Below are 22,288 nucleotides of genomic sequence, written 5' to 3' on the forward strand. Positions count from 1 at the left end.
AGTTGCCCTTCGCGTCACATGTTTTTGAACAAAAAGGTGGCCATTTGGGAAGAGCGCCTATATTCATTGTCTGCACACTGTCAGCTGTTTGGATAAAGTAACCGTGAGTGGGTTTGTAACCTTTTAACCAGTTAGCAGTGCTCTCGATCTAGCCCGCTTTGGCAAGACCAATAATTTTTTCGACTGGTTCATCAACAGCTGATAAACTGCCAGGTGAACACCTTGGCAGAACAAACACATCACAGCAGTGCGTCATGTGTAGGCGAACCAAGAGACGCTGGATCACTTAGGAACCGAAAAATTAAACTCAAGAGGAGTGGAGTACATGCACGCACACACACACACACACACACACACACACACACCCCTTTTCATAACAGTGATGTAATGTCTGATCATGGCAGCAAAACCAAACTTTGCTTTTCACGAGTGACCATTGTTCCCACTTTAAGGCGGTTTCAGTAATTCATTCAACATGGAATTCTTGTTTCGCAACTTAAAGACGTGGCCCTGTGGAAGCCAGTCCCTTTCCAGCTGCTGTTTATCTCGCCGAGGCTCTGCTCTCCTCACCTCGTCGTCCTCTGTTCCAATGCACCACAGCGTAGGTGAGGAGCTTGCCTCTCAACACATCCGCCCACTCCTCTCACAGTGACTCACGCTCACACACACACACACACACACACACACACAGGCGAGAGAGAGAGAGTGCACTTCGGAGAGCCCTCTGTGAACTCCTCCCACGCACTGCCCTGTACTGCTGCCGAACTTCCGGGCAGCGAATGATGGGCATCTGTCCTTCCGTCGCTCCCTCTCTGTCGCCCTGGTGGCCTCACCTGTGCTCGGAGCCAGCAGACTGCACCCAAGCAAGGTGTCGCCCCGGTAACTGGAGCTCACTGCAGCGAAGCGTCACGCACGGCGCTTGTAGGCTGTAATAGCGGTCCTCTGCAGTCTGAGTGTTTGACGACGGGATTTTTCAGAAAGCGTTCCACTGTGCTACAGCAGGTAACCGTGTTGGCCGCTGCTGTCGTGGGGGCTCCGGGCCAGGGAAGTTGCCCCCATGAGCACAGGGCCACAGACGAGCTCATCTGCTTTAGTAATGCCCGCAAACAAGCAGCACTCCAAGCAGACAGTTGCTGGAGAGAGCTCGGAGAATTGCCATGGCAACGTGCTGCAGAAGGGCCTGCGTGTGGCAGAGAGGGGGTTTGTAGCGGTGCCTGGCGTCATTACGGAGTTCTGGGAAGGAGAAGCTAGCTCTCTCCCTGGTAGACACTACTGTTCTCCTCTCCCCAGGTGAACACCTTGTGCACTCGCACAGACTTGCACTCTCTCACCTTGCCATGGTATGCACTGCTGTTCTTGGCCACGGCACACTGACGGTCCACCAGGAAACAGTATCTGCGGCGTTCCTCTGACAGGGCCGTCTTGTAGCCCTCCACGATGAAGGTGTCCAGCTCGCCCTGTTTGTTGCCGATGGTCTCCACATACTGGCAGAGAGAGAGACACACAGAGTGAATGAGTGAGGGAGAAAACCAGACACACACACAGAGAGAGAGACGGACAGAGACAGAGAGATTTGACACATGGCTGAAAGCAGAAAATAAGGGTGACAAGTTTGCTCCTGGATGAGTGACTTCCTGTCAGCCTCCGCCCCGTCGGAATAAGTGCATCTCCTTCTCCACCACACGTACCCCACCCAGCGAGAGCTCTCACCAAACAGAAAATGTCAGCGCCATTATGGAACTCATTAGCAGAACGCGGCCAGGTGCTCGCGCACCTCGCAAGCAAGCTCCTGGAGTCGGGGTGAGGGCCCTTCCCCTCCAGCACCTTATCATCTGTTTGCACATTTGTGGCGTACTGGCCTTGGAAGAGGGCGAAAACAACAGAAAAGTCCCATGCCTCCACGGGCACCCGTGCCGTAACATCGCGTCAGCAGAAGTTGATGACTCCACCGTATAAGGGACGAAGCCCTCTGAATGCGAGAGACACAGTCCACCCTCCTTTGGTCCCCCGTGTATGGGGTTAATCACGGCAGGGTCAGGTATCCTGGGTGACCGCTTCACATGCTCGGATTCCCACTCAGTAATGGGCAGTTAAAGACTCTGAACTGGGGGGTACTGACAGCTCTGCTTAGCAGACAAGCACAAGCTTCATTACCATCAAGGTCATCTGAAAGAAAACATTATGGCCCCACCAGGGCATTACACGAATTCAGGACATGCAGTTCACCTTCCTGCCACACACTGGTGCTAGTTTCCCAGAAATAAAAAAAATAAAAAAATTTTAATTTAAAGTCCAAAAAGAATGAAAAAGGCTCTTGTGAAATGGCTTCTGTACTCTAGGAGTCCACAGCTAGTGCTGACTGCAATGAACAGACACTGGCTAGCTAAAGCTCCCACAGGAGGCCAGGCCCAAGAAGAGACTGGTCTCAGATCAGCAGTAACCTCGTTAAAGTAGAGGGGAGGGGGGCATGTCTGTGACCTCGCCCGCCCCCCAGCCGGGGGCTCTGGAGTCAGCAAGCAACACAGGTGAATTTCCACGCAGCCGTGGGAGCAGAGCAAGCGAGAGCCATCAAGGCCAAAAGCGGTACGGAATGTTTTCTTCCGTGTTGACTTATTCTTGGGAAAAAAAAAAAAAACCCAGCAGAATGAGTCATCCGTAACAGTGCAGAGAGCTATTAGACAGAGATGGCAAGTCAGGAAGCAGTGTAAAAAAGAAATGCGAGAGAAACAAGATTGAAAGAATGCTAAAGAACAAGAGAGAGAGAGAGAGAGAGAGAGAGAGAGAGAGGGACAAATGCGGGAATCTTCAGGATTTATGCGCCACGTGACATAGGGTTGGGTGTGGGGCTGGAAGTGGTGGAGGATGTGGGCGTGTGTGGTCAGGCATGACACAGCTGGGGACTGGCGGACGGAAGGAGAAGGAGTTTTAATTTCAATTTCAAGACGTGGCATCTGTCAGACACGCTCCATCTGGGTAGCAAGACGGCTTCTGGGTGCACTCGGTTCTGCAGTGTCTCTCGCACACCAGGATCATCCCTCACTTGCTGATGGGCTCTAGGAAATCTGTTGTGGAGTTCTTAGCACCACGCGCCAGCTCAGTGACTCCACCCCAATACTCCTCCAGTTCTCCCACGACACACCAATGGCTATTCGTACTCCACCACACACGTCTGCCTCTAAATCTATAGGTGTGCATTCAGGTGCATCCGTGTGTGTGTCACAGGCATGCAGCTGTGGAGGGAGAAAAGTTGAGCACTTGAGATGAATGAGTTGGACTTCCTCTCTCTCTCTCTCTCTCTCTCTCTCTCTCTCTCTCTCATTTAATCAGATGTTTAATCCCTCCAAACATGAGTCTGACCTGTCCTGTGTAATAAAACAAAACTCGAACTCCCAAGCAAATCCTGCTCAGCTGCAAACATGCTCTGATCTAAAGAGATTTTTTAAAAAGACATCCTAAAGCACACAGGGAAAGCTGATAAAAGCCAGCTGGCCAAAAGCAAGCTAACAAAAGGCTGTGGTGTGATCTGAGCGGGCTGGCCAAACAAGTAACCCCCAAAATATGCAGAAACTGAACATTTTATGTAGAGGACTGGGCCAAAACACTTCCAGAGGACAGGGGTTGCTAAAGAAAGCTTTTGGTTGAGGCTACTGCCAATAAAGTAGGTCCCGCTACTAACTAAATATAAAGACTCGCATACTTCTCCAATTATGACCTTGATTGGTATAATACAGATACGGCACTGAAAAAAAGTTGTGTTTGCGCGTGTGTGGGTGTGTGTCATTTGTTAAATAAGTCTGTTTATTTATTATGACTTATTTATTATGACTCACAGCCCAACCTCCACATGGTTATTTAAGCATGACATGACAGCCATCACTAGTCACTTCCCCTGTCTGTTGTACCTAGGACCAGTTCACTGGAGCAAGTGATTAGCTAATTAGCACCTTCGGAGGGGGCCGCTAACGCTAACGATTTTTCGGAAAGAAGGCGGAAGTCAAACGACAGCGGGAGACAGAGGAGAGGGTGATTTAGGGGGGTGGAACAAAACAGAGACAGAAACAGAATCCCCACGGGCATAAGAATGCGCTAGCACTTAACACACAGCAGTGGAAGGCGTGGGCAGGCCACCGCATGGAAAACGCCGGAACACAGTGTTGTAGTCCACACAACCCCCTGCATATCTGCGGGTTTGGCTGCTTTTCTGGAAAGCTGGGGTTAGGGTTCAGGCTGCGCCGTACTTTCCGTATAATTATCCATCCTCGCTGGAGACGCCATACTGCCATTTACGGGAAACAAAGATGATCGGAAACGGGAGATCTCTCTCGCCGTCAGGCGGGCAGAAGTGTGGCAGGGAGTAGCCGGTCTCCTGAACCCCAGAGCGCACGCGTCCAATCTTAAGTCCTGATCACAGATCTCCTGCGAGGGAAGCGGTTGCAGGGCTACGCAGAGGCGTCCACAGCAGTGGATGTGAAGACACTATCCCAGCGGCGGGGCCTGCCGGCAGCTACCTGCTGCAGCATGCTGCCTGCTCGCTGATGATCTCAGGAGGAAAAAATGTTAGTGTGTGACTAATTCGTTTCTGCATGCCCTGTCCAATCTAGAGATTGGAAAGGTACCTCACGCACAGCCCATGCCTTGCCAACCCCTCCTTCACTCTCTCTTACAAACACACACGCACAAAAACCCCCCTCCTCCTATTTCACTCAGTGTCTCCCTCACACACACACACACACACACACACACACTCTCCAAGAAAGACATGGGTTGGAGTTGTGCTGTGTTGCAGTGAGGCAAGGGGGCTGGAAGCACAGTGTTTTCACACCTGGTCAGGCACTGAAGCCTCCTTATGGCCCCAGGGAGTCCCTACACCTGGCTCTCCGAGCTGGGCCTACCGATTTCCACTAGGGCTCCAACACCCTACTAGCGTATGCGGCGCTCCACGCAGCAGGTGTGTGTTCTTGAGCATGCGTGCGCACACACACACACACACACACACGCACACGCACACACACACGGAACAATGAAACACAAAACCGTGGCCCGTCCCACCATCATGGCAAACGAAAAGCAGAAAAAAGTCACGAGGAGTGCATGAATGAGTGCACAGATTCGTGCACTTGCGTGCTGGAGAGTGCCGTCTCCAGCAGGTCCGCCCACGTGTTACAGTACTAGCTGCGCGCACACTCCCGCGCACTCTGCCCACCCGGCGCAAAACACGGCCTATTCACGACGCAGGCGACCGGCGCTTAGCGGTGCTTCCGGAACTTTCCTCGAAGGGGTCCTCACCTGCATTTCTTTGTCGTTGTACTTGGAGGGGTTCTTGCTGGCCTGGCTCTTACGTCGGAGCTTCTTCAGCTCACCCTGACACTTCTCCAGACTCTCGCCTTTGCTCTTGTGCTCAATCTGGTACTTCTTCAGAGCCGCCTTCAGGAGACAAACACACACACACACACACACACACACACACACACACACACACACACACACACAGCATTATGGCTCAAGGAAGCCTCAGACATCACGCTGGAAAACAGCTTCGAGGAGAATGAGAGGCGCGAATTGTCTTGCTCCTCCGCCGTCGCACGGTACCTAGCGCTAAGGTTGCAGGCTTTGCTGGAGCTCGGCACTCTGAGACTTAGTGGAGGCTTTGACATTCGTTTAGCGCCTGCGTGGAGAGCAGAGGAAAGCGCGTCCACGCGGACCCAGAGACAGTCCAGGGAAGTGGGCACAGCACTTGGCGAACACCAACATGGCAACGCCAAGCCGGAGACATTCCACCGGGGGGGGGGGGGGGGGTGGTCAGCAAAAGCCTTCCCACATTAGGACGGATTGCCCAAGAGACCGGGCACGGGAAGGAGAGGTGCCTACCGATGGGGACCTGCCAGGGCGATCCCCGCGGCACCGGTGCGGAGTCTCCTATCCGCTCCCGGCCTGGCGCTTTCTGCCTCGTTCGCTGAATAAAACGCGCGCGTTAATAATTCAGTAACTGCTGATGCAATTCTCCAGGATTTCATTTAACAGAGGTGGGAGCAGCTGGGAGAAGGGGGGGGGGGGGCGGAGCCGGAGGGGGAATTTCGTAATCGTCTCTCGGGCATGCGTAAATCATCTTTATGCATGCGCAGGGATTTTATAACGGCTCCTAGAACATGAAGCGAAAACGACTGCAAAAATAAATAAATAAATAAATCTACCGCGGACCGTGTGTAGAAAGGAGGCGGGGAGGGGGGGAAAAAAAACCTATATAATTACAATAAGAATAAAAAAATGAATGTCGCTGTCAGAAGCCTAATGATTCCCGCCAGACAGCAGGACAAGCCACTAGCTGACTGTTTCTGACTGACAATGCAGTGCAACGCGCTGAGATACAAGGCATTAGAACATAGCGCTGAGCACCCAACCTTCCCCAGCACGCCATTCCGTACTACGGCACCTCACAGCTCGGCAGGCCCACTCGTTCTAAAGATATCATGCCTTGTGATAATACTTCAAATACTTCAATCTCCGTTGAGCTGTGGAGTTGATTCTGTGAGGCCCGTGGGGGGGGGGGATTTGAGGTTGGGGGGTGAGTGCTGATGCGCTGCTGCGATATTCACACCCCCAAGTAGCAGGGAGACTGAGGGGATATATAAAGCCCAGAATTGGTGCGCACACGTGTGTGCAAGTCATTTCAGGCTCTGCGAGCTGCAGTCAGGGTAGACGGAGTGCATTGGTGGAGTACTGTAGGCTGCGGAGGTAAACGTGGAGGTTGCTCCTTCTCCATTCAGAAGATAAGGAGCGTCTGTAGGAGGACTCACGGTCAGGTATCTGGCATCCAGCTCCACTTTCTTCTCCAGCTCGGAAAGCAGGTCATTGTGGAAGGACTTCAGCTGTAGGGAGGGGGAGAGGTGAGAGTGCAAAAAGGTCCGGAGCTTTATTTCACAACTGAAGGCAGACGATATTATATAACCCCAGGAGCCTAGGACGGAGGGTCACGCACCATTTCCTCAAGCTGCACCTGAATCTGCCTGTGGACTTCAGCCATCTGAAAGAGCACGTCCCCTGTGTAGAGGAAGAACACGGTATTCAGGGAAATGATGGCTGTGCGAGAGACAGACCCCCGTCATGCAGTAACACCATGCAGACCCACAAGACGAGACAAGCAAATAGGACGAGATGGAGGAGTCAACACTAGCACTGTGACCAACAAAAGCCCCCAAACACCCACACACCAAACAGAACGTGAACAAGGAGACATCAGCAAACGCTCAAAAGAAATGGGATCCTTTGCCCCCTCCCCCTTTCAAACAGAGGAAGCATTTCAAAAGGGGTTGGACAAGCTAAATAAAATGAATAAAGAAATCAATCATTACATCAGCTTACATAACCGCAGTTAGGGAGACCAAAACAGTCGTCTTACTGCACTTACTGCATGTCCTCCTCTGCGAACGCTCTCAGTGGAAGAAAGGCAGACTAAACAGAACAAATGCATAAAGAAAGCAGGGGGGGGGAGATAAATGGAGGAGGAGGAGGAGGACATGCAAACGGGCGAGGAGGTGTGCGTTTTAGATACCTACACGCTGCCTCGTCTGAATGTGCAAAGCTTTGTAAAGGAAAAGAACACAGGGATCCTGAGCAGCACACAGAGAAGACATGGACACAGACACCAGGAAATAAGAACACGGGGGGGGTACACGAAGCAATGAGACACACACACACACACACAGAGAGCCATAGAGCCCATACTTAAGGGCAGACCACCGAATAAATTCAGATACTTCAAATGAAGCCCAAACAAGCAGTTCCCCATTTGAGTGGGAGGATCACGGAAGGTGGTCAAATAAACGGAGGGAAGAGCTGAACTTATGCTGAACTTATGCTGAACTTATGCCAGATTGCATTTTGTGACCACAAATGTAAGACAACTTGATGCAAAACATAAAAACGACCAACGTCCATTTTTTTCAGCACGAGATGAGCAAGTACAGAATCATAATCCATCGGAAGAGCAGCATCTGAGCGAGACCTTCTCCGCAGTGCAGGAGGTGCAGGTGCCTACAGAGAGAGGCTGTTCCTAGAAAGCAGATGGCGCAGGCCAGTTGTGAGGCTGAATTTCACGTTTGACTTGAACCTTCGTCAGCATGCAGCACAGGCCCAGAGCTCCAGAGCCACTGCTCAGAAAAGCCGAGCGCGAGGAGGCCGGAAAAGACGGCACGGCCTCAGGGTGATCAGCAATTGAGTTGTTTGTAGACACATCCAAATTACAGACATGAGACTTTCTCACTTGGCTTAGAACAAAGATATGTGCCAATTTTATTTGTTGTTGTTGCTTGATTGCAATCAAAGATTAGAATATGGAGATTAATAAAAAAAGAAAAGGACAACCACACACACACACACACACACACACACACACACACACACACAGATTAGAGGGCAGTTAAGTACTAATTACATCATGTCCTAAAAGAAGTATTGATGCAAGCGTGAACAATCAATCCTCTGTCCAAACACTCTCACAGTCACGCATGCGTGCGCACGTCTGTGCACACACACACGGTCATGGAAGAGGACGGCATGCTCTTGGCAGGCTAGCCTAGCCGATTACAGATCAAATCAGTCAGAATCACAATCCCTGAGGTTTACAGATGTAAGAGCTCTGTTGTCTGTCCTTAGTGGCTGGATGAGTTAAAGAAATTCTGCATTACGTTTAGCTTTTCAAACCTACGTATCAATTCTTGGAGGCATTGCAATTACCTCTTGAATAATTCTGCATCAAAGTGCAAAACACCACTTGGACTTTCTAAATCCTCCCCCCCCCCCCCCCCCCCATCAACTTCAAATCCAGAATACTCTCATCGAACGCATGGCCCTAGCCTGTAGACAGCATGAGGTAAGGACATGTGACAGTCACATAGCCTTTGGCTATGTCCTCAGCTAGCATTCCCGCACAGGACAAAAAGGTCAGCTAGCATTAGGCTGCAGTGAAAAGCTGCCAAAGCCACTGGGGGCTGCGCATCTATGTAATGGTTAGTTGACCAGGAGATTCCCCGTTCTTGATATTCCAAATAATTAAAATAATGAAAGGAAAAAGTAAATAAAAATAATAATAGTATAGGTTTCAGGCTTCAGGACTTTCATGATTGTGCTGTCTGAAAGAAATCACACTGGGAACTGCCTACAGATTACCACCCCTAATAACTTCCTACTACAAATCTCCATGTCCAAGGTTTAAAAGCTATGGCTTTTAATTTTCCTGCGATTCAGATGGAAATCGCTGTGCAAAACGCAGGAACTTTAGAGGGGCAGCTGGATCAAATTAAACAAGGGTGGTGTTGCAGGGCCCCATTCTGAAACAGTCCCATCAGTCACCCGCTCCAGCACAGCGATGGCACGGCTCACTAGGAGCGCTAGAAGGCTAATGAGTCTTAGCGCACCTCGGGTCGTGAAGACTCCAAGGTCCCGGGGAGCATTCAGCAGGACAACCTGAGATCTGGCCATCTAGAAATCAGTGTGCACAGTAAGCGACCCACAATGTAAATGCTGCATATGGATTAAAACACGATAACATGAACATAATCCAAACACTTCAGAGTCATGGAATTCAGAACACATCTGGTCACAGAAAGTCTCCTCCAGAACAGTGTCTCCTCCAGCTACGCAAACTTCCCATCACAGCCGATACTGAACAATACTTTGTTGTTTAACTTTACTTTTTCCAAGTCCTTACACACATTTTGTGGATATGCCCAAGCCTGCCAAAATTTTAATTAACTAATTACACCTATGTGTTCAAAACTTTGGCTAGTAGATGCCACTTTAAAACATTTTAAGCCATAACACTTCCATGTAACCATAAGAACAGCCATCTGTCTCTGTCTGTCTGTCTGTCTCTCTCTCTGTCTGTTTCTCTCTCTCTCTCTCTCGCCACTCCCTCCCTTCTGAGCTTGCGGTTCAGTCAGCGAGCAGGTGACTCAACGGCAGCAGCCCAGCATGTCTCTACGTGAGCCTGTGGGCTTCTGTTTAAGTCCTTCTGCACAGTGCAGAAACACCCATCTCGTCCACCATGTCCACCAGTCAACGCACAAACTGCTGCAGGTAGCATGGGGCGGACCTCGGGCAGGAGATACCACAGCCGAACTCAACAGGCCAGACCGGTCTAAGATGGGGTGGGGGGGGAGAGGGAGAGAGAGAGAAAATATACCAGGGAAGAAGGTTAAACACGGTCTGATGCAGGGTGTCATGGCAACCGTGGAAACAGTTCCTAACCAGCAGAGACGCAAGAAAGAGGCAGAACTAAAGCCTCACAAAATGGAGGGCTTTTCCCTCTGCTCAGACACTGGCTGTCATGAGTATCTCTACTGATACAACCTGTGGATTACATCACTCTCACATCTGTGCGGCTGCTGATAACGGAAACGAGTGGGGGTGGGATTGGGTAAGCCAGGCCTCCTGTCTAACAAACACAAACAAAGCAGATGAGCTTATCTGGCTATCTGAAAATACCTGCGTCCTGCCATATTCAGCACTTCCACGTACGCTGGGTAATGAGAAGGAGTCTCTAGAGTCACCTGCAGAGTGATCATTTTTGACAGGCGTAGCTGCAATTGAGAGCGTGTGTGGGTGTAGCAAGATAAAAAATTAACAGAGCAAGGGAGTGACCTGATCAGAGACACAGGCTGCTGGAGTCAAGCTAGGTCAGTCACCTCAACCTACTGACCCAATAAAAGATCACTACCGAGAGAGAGAGAGAGAGAGAGAGATCAGTCACTCTCCTTGACAGACGCATTGTGTGTTCGTTCTAATTACAGCTATAGAGAGAAGGTGAACAGGGCTCCTCCCAGCACATCCCATGTCTCTCCACAGCGGGGAGGAGTGGCTTAGGATGGGGAACGCACAAAACTCCACTCTCAGGGAAGCGCGATGCCAAATGGCAGCAGTGTGACACTAATGAGGAAGGGAGCCTTACACCCGCACGGAGTGCTATCCAGTCATCTGGCTGGGACGCCAGCGAGCCAGCCGGCCGGCCAGCCGGACTCGTCCCAAGGAGTGGATGAAGTTTACTTCTGACCGAACCAGGCAGTAGAGTGGGCACACTCCATGGGTGAGATGTAGGTGGCACGGAAGCGTGTGGGAAGCCAGCCCATCCCATGCCGCACAACTGGGAAGGGGGAGGCCGGGATAGAGCCTTCAGGCCCTGGGGCGTCAACCCAAGGTGTCACCTGCACATCCCTTCTACTGCCCAAGAGAGAAAGGCTGAGCAGGACACACACACACACACACACACACACACACACAGAGAGAGAGAGAGAGGGGAGGGGGGGAATCATAATAGTGGTAATTATGAAGAAAAGGTGTCTGTTTACTAAAGCACTACAGGATGAAATGGAGAGAGGCTTGTATTTCAAGGAGCTCTTGTAAGCTGCAGAGCCAATGTGCTTCACAGTGCCTGTGCAAGACTGCCGTTAGGGTTGTATGCATGACAGCTACACCAGAGCAAGCACGTCACAGCATGTGTAAATCAGAGGTTGGAACGGTTTGTATACTGTGTGTGTGTGTGGTCAGTTCATGTTTGACACACACAAAAAAAAAAGCTAAAAATCAAGGGCAAGATAGATATAGGAGTTTGTTGGCCCCGACTTTCCCAGCATGCCACGCTGCTCTCAGAAATAGAGCAGAAATCAGGGCTCCTGGGACTATAGTCCAAGGCTAATAAAAGAGCTCCACTGCTCTCATTCCAACAGGGCCAGGTGTGTGTGTGTGTGTGTGTGTGTGTGTGTGTGTGTGTGTGTGTGTGTGTGAGTGAGAGAGAGAGTGAGTAACTGGGGGAATGACAGACATACTGAACGACAGGCCAAGACAAGACCCAGCAGTGGAGGAAGACAGCAGGATCCGACTCTCTGCTCTCCCTGACATGTGGGTCCAGGCGGAGCTACCTTCTCCACCTGATCACCCACCACTGGCACCACCCTCCCACGCTCACCGAGTTCCACCGCCCTGCACCCTGGACCCACTCCAGGCCTCCCGGCACCTTCAGAAGACACTCATGCCTTCTGTCTCTTGATTTGCTCTTTGACAGCAGGTACAGAGAACTCCAGGGCATGCGTGTCGGATCATGGCGGCGTTCAAACCTGCTACACAGAACAGGCAGTCATTCTGACCCATGAACACCGTTACTTAGCCGCTGCTCTGGCTCAATTCTGGATACGTGTCGGCATTCGCTTAATCTTCCAACATGGATGTTAACCCAAAAAAAAAAAAAAAAAAAAAAAAAAAAAGGGTACTCATTTACTGTTCGGTGGAGTTTGAATGCTGTGTCATTTTCATTAGGAGTGAACAATGTTTGAGACATGGGGCGGAACATCGGTTATAAAAGCTTAATCAAAACAGGAAATTGTCTGTTTCTCCTGCCGCTCAACCGCAAAGTTTAATAGGACCGGACAGGGAGCTGTGCTGCTTTATACGCCGCAAACTGGCGACAACAGCAACGACTGCGCGAGCGACAAATCTGGCTTTAACGAGCGTAACGCGAGAGCTTAATTGTCAGCAGCTTTGTTCTCATGGTAACGGTGAGCGAGTTCCTCTTCAGAGGCCTCGCGGCAGCCAGACGGCGAGAATCGCGCGCGAATTTACGCTATATACGGTCCTTCTTACGACAAGGGAGCCGCCGCATAGACAGATGAAGAGGAATAAAAATTACGCGGCAACACCGACCTAATGACATTTCGATTTCGAACAACATCTTGGGCCGCCATAATGTCTGTTCCGTGCGAACAAAGCTGTCCCAGCGCACACAAGCCGCTCAGTGTCAATAGACGAGCGGAGTGCCGTGCAACCTAAAAACTTCAGCAGAGCTCCAGAATGAGGAGCGATCTGTGATTGTGAATCCATCCTGCACTGATCTGATCACCAGCCACATCCCTAGCTGTGCCATAGCAGAAGGCTGAACTGGAAGATGATGTAAGAGGTGAAGTGAGATAGAAAGAAAGAAAAGTGCGCACACACACGCAGAGAGAGAGAGAAGCACTTTCAGGGTTTTGAGTGGGTGGGACTGTGACAGGGGATCATTATCCTAAACAGAAGAGTGAGTGGGTGTGGGTGTGTGTGGGAGTCAGGGAGGAATACAGTGAAAAACAAGGTACACCCCTGCATGCACGCACGCCCGCCCGCCCCTGGGCACACCCACGTAAACACACACATACACCTCCACCCCCAATGCCTTTCGCAATCCAAGGACATAATTCTTAAACAAACAATGTTTGCACCAGCACAAGTGTCTGCCCGTGACAGAGTGCACTTGCGCGCGCACACACACACACACACACACACACACGTGTGTGTGCATTCACACCAGTATAAGTGAGAAAATGATGCATGGGGGTTTGGGATGGGGGGGAGAAATCAGAGCGAGAGAGAGAGAGAGAGAGATGAGAGCAGCATCATGTGTAGGCGGAAACCATTTCAAGCCAGGCTCCACACAAACCCCCGTGGCTCTCTCACCGAGTGCACAGCACAGAGGGCTCAGCATTCTGCAGCCCACCGATGAGAGGCACGCAGCGCCCCAGAACTGCGGCACCAGAACCGTCCACCTCCTAAAGACCCAACAGCAAATCTCTCTCTCTCTCTCCCTCCCTTATGCAATAGGTACAGTGTGTACAGGAGGACACGCCAACCTTAAGGAACTCATGGCTGTCTGCAGTGAGAGCGTTAGGGGCAGGTAGGCCTTCAGCGCTGGATGGGCGTGGACCACACCCAGCTCTGCGCTACCACCGTTCGCCCGCCATGATCCTGACCGCCCACACAAACCGCACAACCCGTATAGTTTTCTGACGCATCGTTTCATGTTTCCTTGCTCGTTTCAAGTGCTTTCCAGCACACAATAACAATTTGCGCAGCACAGGCACGCAAGCGCGGAGCCGTGGGTCATTACACTCAAGAGTTTGCGCTAGGCATTTTCAGAGACAACAATGTTGCCAGCTGCGACACAAATGAAGAGGCACAGAGCCAAACAAACAAAAGGTTCCCTGGGCCACAGACACCAGTGCTTAGCTCGACCTGTGAGAGCAAGCTGAAAGACACACGACAGCAAAGGGTAATTAGACCGCGATGCCTCCCAGAGCTTCAGCAACACCCGGAAAGCCCTCGCGGCACATGCTCGTGTGCGCAAGCGTGCACACACGCATGCAAATTCACGTGCTCAGATACACGGCTGGTGTGGGTACGAATTGTGTAATGTGATCGGTATGCTGCATTGCAGGCTCTCTAAACTCCCTTTGTGAACTTGGACATGATGAAAAGTTGATGAAAAATATGACGTGGTAAGAGGACGTGCGCGCGTGCATGCGAGAGAGAAATGGAATCACCTATATTCGAGTGATAATAGGCTTTTCAGAGTTCAAATGAAAATGGAGTCTGTAGATTACCTTATGAAGGGCATGTTAACTCTGACATCAAGGAGAAGGCTTGCCAGCCCGAGGAAGTCCTTACAGAGACTGAATTATGCAAATGCTGCTTTAAATCTTTAGCAACAAGCCTGAGAAGCCCTGGCAGCTCATATCATAGAGCAGGCCCCAATCTCCAACCCCCAGCAACAGCGCAGAGAGGCTGACGTCCAATCACTGCTTGGAACTTCCAGCGCGAGTGATGATCTGTCCACGCACATCAAATTACCGATCTTTGGGGAGGAGCTATAAGCATATCAGCCAAAACCAACATTCTTAACGTTGCACACATACACCCAGAACAAGGACCAGAACACACTCCAAAATTGAGGCTCCACAAGCCGCTCAGCAGCAGAGCCGCTCTCTCGAACTGGACCTGAAGGGTCCAGGGAGAAATTGGGCCGTCGTGGTCAGACCAGTCCACTCCTCGCACTCCTGACAAATGCGCAAAAACCCTCCGCACAACACAGGACGTTATTCAGCCCATGCACAAGCATTCTGTCAAATTCGTCCGAGCTAACGAGGTGCCCGAAGTGAAGGGCAAACGGAAAAGTGAAAATCGATTCTCAACAGATCGGCCACCTCTCGACGTGTGTGGAGTTTGGTCGAGTGCGTGCTGCCTGCAGTCCTGGAGTGAAGACATGCTGAGGTAGGGAGGGAGGCAGGGAGGGCCACTCACCTAGGTCCTTCGATCCCTGGCTCTCGCTAGCCAGCTCCCCCATCCTCACCAGAGCGTCGAAGTAACCCTTGGCGGCGAACGTCACAGCTGCAGACGCAAAAACGAGAGTCGGGTCAGTTTGTAACCGGGTTTCGGGATAGCGGCGGGACACCGGGCGCCTCCGGTAATCACGTCTCCTGGTGGTTGGAGGGGAGGAGATGCAGAGGGACACATTCTGTTCCTTCCCCCGCGCTGCTGGGGCCGCAGGGGACTCTGCAGGCAGCTGGAGGAGCTGATGGGCCCAGAGCGCAACAGGAAGGGCTTTCGCTTTCAAAGAAAGCCCATTTAGCGGCTGCACGGCCAGCCTCCCTGCGGACACCAGCCTGGCCTGGCCGCCGCTCAGCTGTTGTTTTGAATCCCAGACCACCCACACGTGTAACGCACACGCGCTTGCACACACGTATGCGCGCACACACTCGCGCACGCACCTTATTCAATGCCTCATTAACTAGCAAAATGTCAACTTAAGAAGATCGGTATATAATTTTTACACAATATCTTCTTTGATTCAGGGTGTTTGTGTGTGTGTGCGCGCGTGCACCTATTTGGGAAAAGGGGGGGGTAAAAAAAATGAGAGAAAGAAAGTGAGAAGAAGAAAATTGGACCCCATTTCCTGACCTAGTATTCAGTCAAAATAGTGCTGCATTGAGAATACCCCGAGATCGGCTGGCCCTGTGGACCTCCCAGCGCTCAGATACAAGCCCAGCTCCCAGAACCTCTCTCCATCTGCCTGCAAGGTCAGGTGGACGGGGTCCTTCGTCACGTTCAACAAGAGCCTTGATTTGCACCTACTGAGCCAAGCGACCAGGTCCCATGGCACCCGATCCCCAGACGCAGCCAGGCGAACGGAGCGAGAGTTTCATCGGGCTGACCAGCTGCACCTCTGTTGGACCAGAAGTAGGGCAAACTGCTGATGTAGCTCCCCCCACCGAAAATGCAGCCACTCAGGACTCATCTGGGGGAGGGGTTATGCAGATCGGGTCGCCCGTCCGCGCACTCCTGGGAGCTATGGCTCTCCTCCTGCGGAAAAGGGCCCCACCGTCAGAACAGAGACAGCTGGAGAAGGCCATGCATGTGCTGCCAGGCTGAAAACACGACCCTCGGCTGCCCGCCGTTTCACAGGACAATCTTTCTCCCTTTGGCACGGCCGACCAGACCCTGGATACCGGAGCCGAACGGATCCGACTCCCTTCCCCTGGCTGCAGGCTCCAGGATGACAAATCCACAGGAGCCAGGTGGGTGGGAATTAGACGACAGCGTGTTTGAAATCCGGGATTTGGGGGAAGGGGGTGCCAAAGGCTAAAAGCCGATTACCTCCACCTGCCTAGAAGCCCAGGGGGTTTTAAACTGCCCTGTGGTACAGGATCCAGCCCCTCCTCTCGAGCTGTAATCCAACCTGGCCTTCACCCTTCCAGCTGTCCCTGATGACCCCTGGTGCTGGGCATCAGGTCTGCTTGTACGCTACCTGCGGGACACAGCAGCAGGGCCATACGGCACGGTGCACACACGCATCCGCAGCCCCGCGCTAAGAGCCGTTAGCGGGCCAAGCTGCTCATGGTGTCTAATGCTTCAGTGGCCAGTCTGCTCACCCGACATGCTTCAGATTAGCACGTTGGGGGCTTCGGTTTAGCGGAGTACCGGTTTATCCTACTCAGTGAAACTTTTAGACATCTGGTTTACATTTAAGGTAGCACATCAAAGCATGAATACTGATCTAGTCCAGTGCACTGCCACTAAATCACTGCTTTTCAATCTTAGAGGACCAATAGCTGTTGTCCTGTTCACTTATCAATTAGAACAAGCAACTCAACATCCGACAGTGAAAGACAGAACTGGCCACAGATTCTCCAGCAACCGTCATCTCAGTTATCAATTTATACCCACAATCCTCCAGTCCTAAAATCATAGGGGAACTAAGTGATTTTTTTTATTGTTGAGAAATGTTACTGCATTGTACAGCGACAATGTCAATATTATAGCACAGCAGTGAGGCCTTCAGATCCGCTCATCTTTCCACGAGGTCTACTAGAGCTGGATATCCTAGCCAAATCAGAGATTAGGTAGAATAAGTAAGACGAGTCAGAGATAAGGAGGAGTACGTGAGCCAAGTGAGAGATTAAGAGGAGCAACGGAACAGAAACGTAGACATAAGCGGCTGACGGTGTGGATCTGGGCATCTCGGCTAAGGCACTACAGCCTGGCAGCCTCACGGCTGTGCCTGCCCCCTGACCGGCAACAGATCACCTGCACTGGGCAAGGTGTCGACGGGCGTGTGCCCGGTCGCTAGGAGCTGGCAACGTGCCTGGGACTGGGTGAGAGCCGATAAGGCTGAGAGCGTCAGGGCAATGAATTAAACGGCGCCATCTGTAAAGGTCGGAGCTGGCCGCCTGCCCAGAGAGCAGCGCTTGGCAGGGGACAAAGCAGGAGGGAGACGGTGCCGTACTTACTAGAGAGGGCCTTCTCGTAGTTCTTCCCCATGGCAACGAAGTTCCGCAGACAGGGGTTGAACTGCTCCATGATGGTCTGAAAAGCAGGGGGTGGGGTTGTTGTCAGTTGTTGTCAGAAACAAATGTGACGGCTGAATAAATGCAAAACGCTTGGCTTATCAGTATACGCAAGGAGGCCCGAGTCCAAACACACATACACAAACACACACACACCTTTCCACCTCATGTGGTCCTTTATGGATCTTGGCATCATGTGGTTTAGCCCCACTGTGCACTGCTGTTGTATGCCATGTCGTATTGTGTGTGGCTGGCCCTTATGGAGGCACGCAGCCCTGGTGGAGGAGAGAGAGTAGGTGCCAACCTTGAACTCTTTTCCCGAGCTGAGTCAGGTTGGATTTGAGGAATAACAAGAGGAGGTGAAGAGTTCAGGCATCACGGGAAAAACCCACATAGGAGTAAACATGTTTGGACAGCAGGCGTCTTATTTTGGCAGACATCGGGAGCTTATGTTAAAGTCTGTATAGCATGTGCCCGTTTGGGACTGGGGGATGGGAAAAGCACACGAGGGGAAGAAGAAAAAAAAGTGTCTCCAGCTCCATTCTGAAAGCGACCAAAATAAACACGAAACCTGCATGCCTTCCCATAATCCTACAAGGGATGTTTAGAGAAGCAGGCACCTGCCATAACGCTCACGGCTGCATCCCGTTCCCCTCTGGGGCTTCCTCCAATTAGAGCAGCAGTATGAGGTTAAGCGACTTCCAAAGCCATCAGCCCTGGTCGCGACCACATTCCCCTCTTGCTGGCTTTCCCAACCTCTGAAACACTCCTTCTCTCCCCTCATCGCCTCGATGACGGGATCAGACCCTCCACATCCTGCGACGAGGTGAGGGTCATGGCAACTCCAGCAACCCACCCTCTGCCCCACCTTGCCCTCAACAACCCGCCCTCCCCACCCGAAGCGAAGGCGAGCTGAGGGCCTCGCTGCGCTCAACCAGGAAACCGCTCCCCAGATCCGCGGGTCACGTCTGCGAGAGAAGCAGTCAGGCGCTCCTTTCTGGAGCCAAAAAGATGAGTGCAGGACAGACGAGCGCTAGCTGCATCATCAGTACATGTCAGCGTGCTGAGAGATACCAGGTCAAACCCCCATCAACCACACTGTCGAGCGCAAGACAGATTTGGGCCAAGCCAAGCTGCGTGATTTAGGTCAGGTATTAATAGACTCCAGACTACACAGTGCTGCTACACATCACGTTGAAAATTTTGACTCAATTATTCATTGAGAAAGATATCAACGATAAGCGGTCAACACAAACAGGGGTGGTCACTTGGGGATGAAAGAGTAGAGGCCGCTTACTCTGGGTGAAGTGTGTGTGTGGGTGGGGGTGTTGCTCCACATACCGGCCCAGGTAACCTTGCTGCTGGCGTTTAAGTTCCTGAGCAGCTAATGAAACTGGGTCTGGCCCTGACGGGGCCAATATAACAGGGTGCACGCCAGCCCAGAGTGGCTCAGCAACACAGCAGGCACTGGAACGAACCACAGCACATTTGTGCACAGGAGTGTATCATCAAGTGCAACCATTTTTTTTATTTATTTTTTTTTTGGGGGGGGGGGGGGGGGGGGGGGGCTAATTAAAAAATTAAATTTCTATGCCATGTTAATCCCGAATAGAACTTATGACTATTGTGTAGGACCTTCAAGCTACCAGTAAAACATTTGGTTACTGGTGGAGCTAAAACAGAGTCCAGTAGATGGTGAGGTTTCCTCAGTCTTCTGAAGGATCAATAAGAATGCGATCAAAGGAACAAAGTTGAAATGATAGCCTTGTAGGATTCAGCCTTTAAAAAAAAAAAAAAAAGAGCTCACGTCATTTTGAATTTCCACGATCCATTACAACATCAGCTCAGCTGGCGCCGAACAAAAGGGGGCGGGGGAGGGACGCGCACACCAGTCACAACAGAGGCGCGCGGCTTCCTCGCGTCCTTCAGCAAGTGCTTCTGCTAGACGGAAGACCTCTGCACGTCTCAAGGGGGTTCCGGCGGCGTGAAAGTCTTTTCGTCCGTGCACCCCCACCGATTCCTCCTGCTCCTCTCTAACGCTCCAATAGCCTGCTAATGTTCTTTCCCCTCAAGCACCATGCAAAGCAGCAACATTTTTAACAAGCTTTTGTATAGAGAGAGCGAGCGCGCGCGCGCGCGCGCGCTGGTGGGAGGTTTACATAACGCAGAGTCGTCTCCACGCCAGTGCTCCCATGCTCACCAGCTCAAACAGCGTTAGGACAGGCGATCTCCGCGGAACAGCGAGCGCAAACGCCCGCATTTGAAGCGCTCCCGAACAAAAAGCTTAGTCATTAGCACACCCGGAACAACGATAATATGATGGCATAACGCCGTGAGTTTATGAGCCAAATGTGCTATAAGTTGGGGATGGGGTCATTGAGGGGGAGGGGTAAGCAGAGTTTCCTTATTTTGTCAGTTACTAAATTAATCACCCATCCCAGTCCTCTTGTGCTACATCGGCCAGCCTAATTGCAGGCGCTAATTGGAATCCGAGGCCAGCAGGCATTTCGACTGAGCCGGGCTATTCCTGCCTCGCTGTAAGGGGGGGGCACACGCACCACTTCACTTCAGTGACACGGCAACAGAGCTGCAAAAATGAAGTCAAGAGACAGACAGGCAGGAGACAGGTTCCACGTTAAGTCACAAACCAAATGTGCAGGGCTTTTCCCCCCTTTATCAACACACTTAGCAAGAACTAAAAGGGCGTGGCTTTTCTGATGTCACCCGTGAAGACCAAAAGCAGAAAAGCTTGCAGTCTGCAAGCTGGCTAAAAAAAACAAAACAAAACAACAACAACAAAAAAACCACACAACAAATCTCTTGCTAAGATTAGGCAAAAACCTTCCCAATGCTCTTGTGGCAAAGCCCAGCTTGTTGGTGACAGGACTGTAGAAATTAATTCCAGGAGGAGTAACTAACTAAAGCTCTGTTCATACACCTGTATTTGAGCCTCAGTAAACAGGCATGGGATCTGAGCAGGCATTTCAGATTACATGACTCCACAGATGATACAAAACATATACTTTCTAGTCCCTGACTTGCTCTGTGCAAGTCATTATAACAGACTACCTGTGTCATTAACTACCTTGTCAAAGTTACTGGTTTATGAGGCTCTTCTGTATCAGTAAAGCTAAAGGTGTGCCACCAAGACTGAGTCATACTGTTTAGTTTTTAAATCAATGACAGCCTTGGTACTTCGAAACACGCCTCTCTCGTGACCCTTTTCTGAGTCTTCTCTAATACAGGAGGCTTAGTGTAGTTCTGTGCATGTTTTTAAATGCTCTGCTGGGAAAACAGAAACCCATACTCATCATCTTAACTGTACATGTACAGGAGCAATAAATTATGCTCATGTGATTACTGTTATTCATATGTTTTGAATAATCATAAAATACAAGAACACAAAAATAACTATACAGCGGGTATCCATTTTTTAAAAAAAAAATTGGACTGTATTAATCACAGTGAGAAGTAACAGGAATAGCAAGTTTCCCCAATATTAAAGCTATTGATAAGACTTACTAAACATGACGGTAGAGAATAGGGAAAAATTGTGAACCCATCATTAAGATCCTAATTGAAAGAAAGTGTCATATATTGGTATGACATATGAAATCGCTAAGATTTTTTTCTTATGAGAGCAAAGAAAGTTGAAAAAAAAACCAAAAACTATAAACAAACAGTTGCAAGGTAGTGGAAACTGCTGCATCTGCATTGCCAGGTGAAATGCAGTCTGGGTTGGCAATCAAAGGCCATGGGTGAACAATACCACTTTAGCAGTCAGACAAATCCTGGTGAGAAACAAGCCCTTTCAAGGGGAACACAGGCCATCCTGTATAAATTTCTCGCCCTCACATCGACAGCCAAAGCCACATCGCTCCTCGCTGGGCTTTCTGCCAAAGCACTTCAGATATCTTGCTCGTCAGGATGTTAGCCGATTCGCCGCTGTTAAAATGCCTTCTCGGTGGCTACTGCCTCTTCATCCCCTCAAGTAGAGATATTTCCGATACGCCGCCATGGGCGCCTGCCTGCGACGCGAATTCCTCCGTGGCTCGATGGCTGACCCAGTGGCGGTGGGGCCATGTGAGCACACGCACACCCGGAGCACTCGACGCATGCAATGGGGAGGAACGTGTACCGCGCGGGGCAACTGTACAAAGCCATGCCGTCTGTTCACCTCCCCACGTCCTAATCACATCAAGGGTCAGTGAGGAGGAAGTCTTTGAGGAAATGAAGGTCGACTTTCAATACACATCCCAAACATGATCCAATTTTTAATCGCAAGATCAGCTTCATTCACCAGGAATGCTGAAGTAACAACTTCTCGTATCACACGCGTGACTGCACAGATGCACAGGAACGCCAGCCCTCATTTCAGATATGAAAGGGAAGAGAGGATGACGTGATCGCCTGTCCTAGCGTCCCTTCACTGGCTTCTGGTGAAATTTAGGACGGATTTAAATTTTATTACTGGTTTTGAAGCCTTCAATGGAAAGGCACCTCCATACCTTGCAGAGATTCTGCAGGTTCGTATTCCACTGAAAGCTCCCAGGTCTGCCAACCTAATGCTTTTAGAGACTAAGCTCAGGAGCAGAGCTGAGGACACTTGGTAGTAGCTGTCCCGACTTTGGAATAACATTCCCTCCCGT

At 50.9% G+C, this 22,288-nt stretch overlaps 1 protein-coding gene across 12 annotated transcripts in view; it reads right to left on the reverse strand.

The window, feature by feature from the left end:
- Positions 1 to 22,288, reverse strand: part of baiap2a (BAR/IMD domain containing adaptor protein 2a) — a 36,727-nt gene that overhangs the window by 8,465 nt on the left and 5,974 nt on the right. For 9 of the 12 annotated variants that reach the window (XR_014122847.1, XM_081711336.1, XM_081711335.1 and 6 more), the window contains exons 2-7: positions 17,583 to 17,658; positions 15,097 to 15,183; positions 6,977 to 7,038; positions 6,795 to 6,866; positions 5,287 to 5,424; positions 1,332 to 1,484 (exon numbers count right to left, since the gene is read on the reverse strand). Coding sequence is in view for 11 of the 12 variants with exons in the window: in XM_081711336.1 (XP_081567462.1) it covers positions 1,332 to 1,484; positions 5,287 to 5,424; positions 6,795 to 6,866; positions 6,977 to 7,038; positions 15,097 to 15,183; positions 17,583 to 17,658 (588 nt within the window). In the remaining variant the exon portion in view is untranslated. Of the gene's footprint in view, positions 1 to 1,331; positions 1,485 to 5,286; positions 5,425 to 6,794; positions 6,867 to 6,976; positions 7,039 to 10,945; positions 11,104 to 15,096; positions 15,184 to 17,582; positions 17,659 to 22,288 lie in introns of those variants that run through there. The other 3 variants (XM_081711334.1, XM_081711337.1, XM_081711338.1) reach the window with 3 other exon arrangements.

This window comes from Electrophorus electricus, chromosome 3 (assembly GCF_041902795.1).
Source record: "Electrophorus electricus isolate QZ-2024a chromosome 3, ASM4190279v1, whole genome shotgun sequence".
Lineage (NCBI taxonomy): Eukaryota > Metazoa > Chordata > Actinopteri > Gymnotiformes > Gymnotidae > Electrophorus > Electrophorus electricus.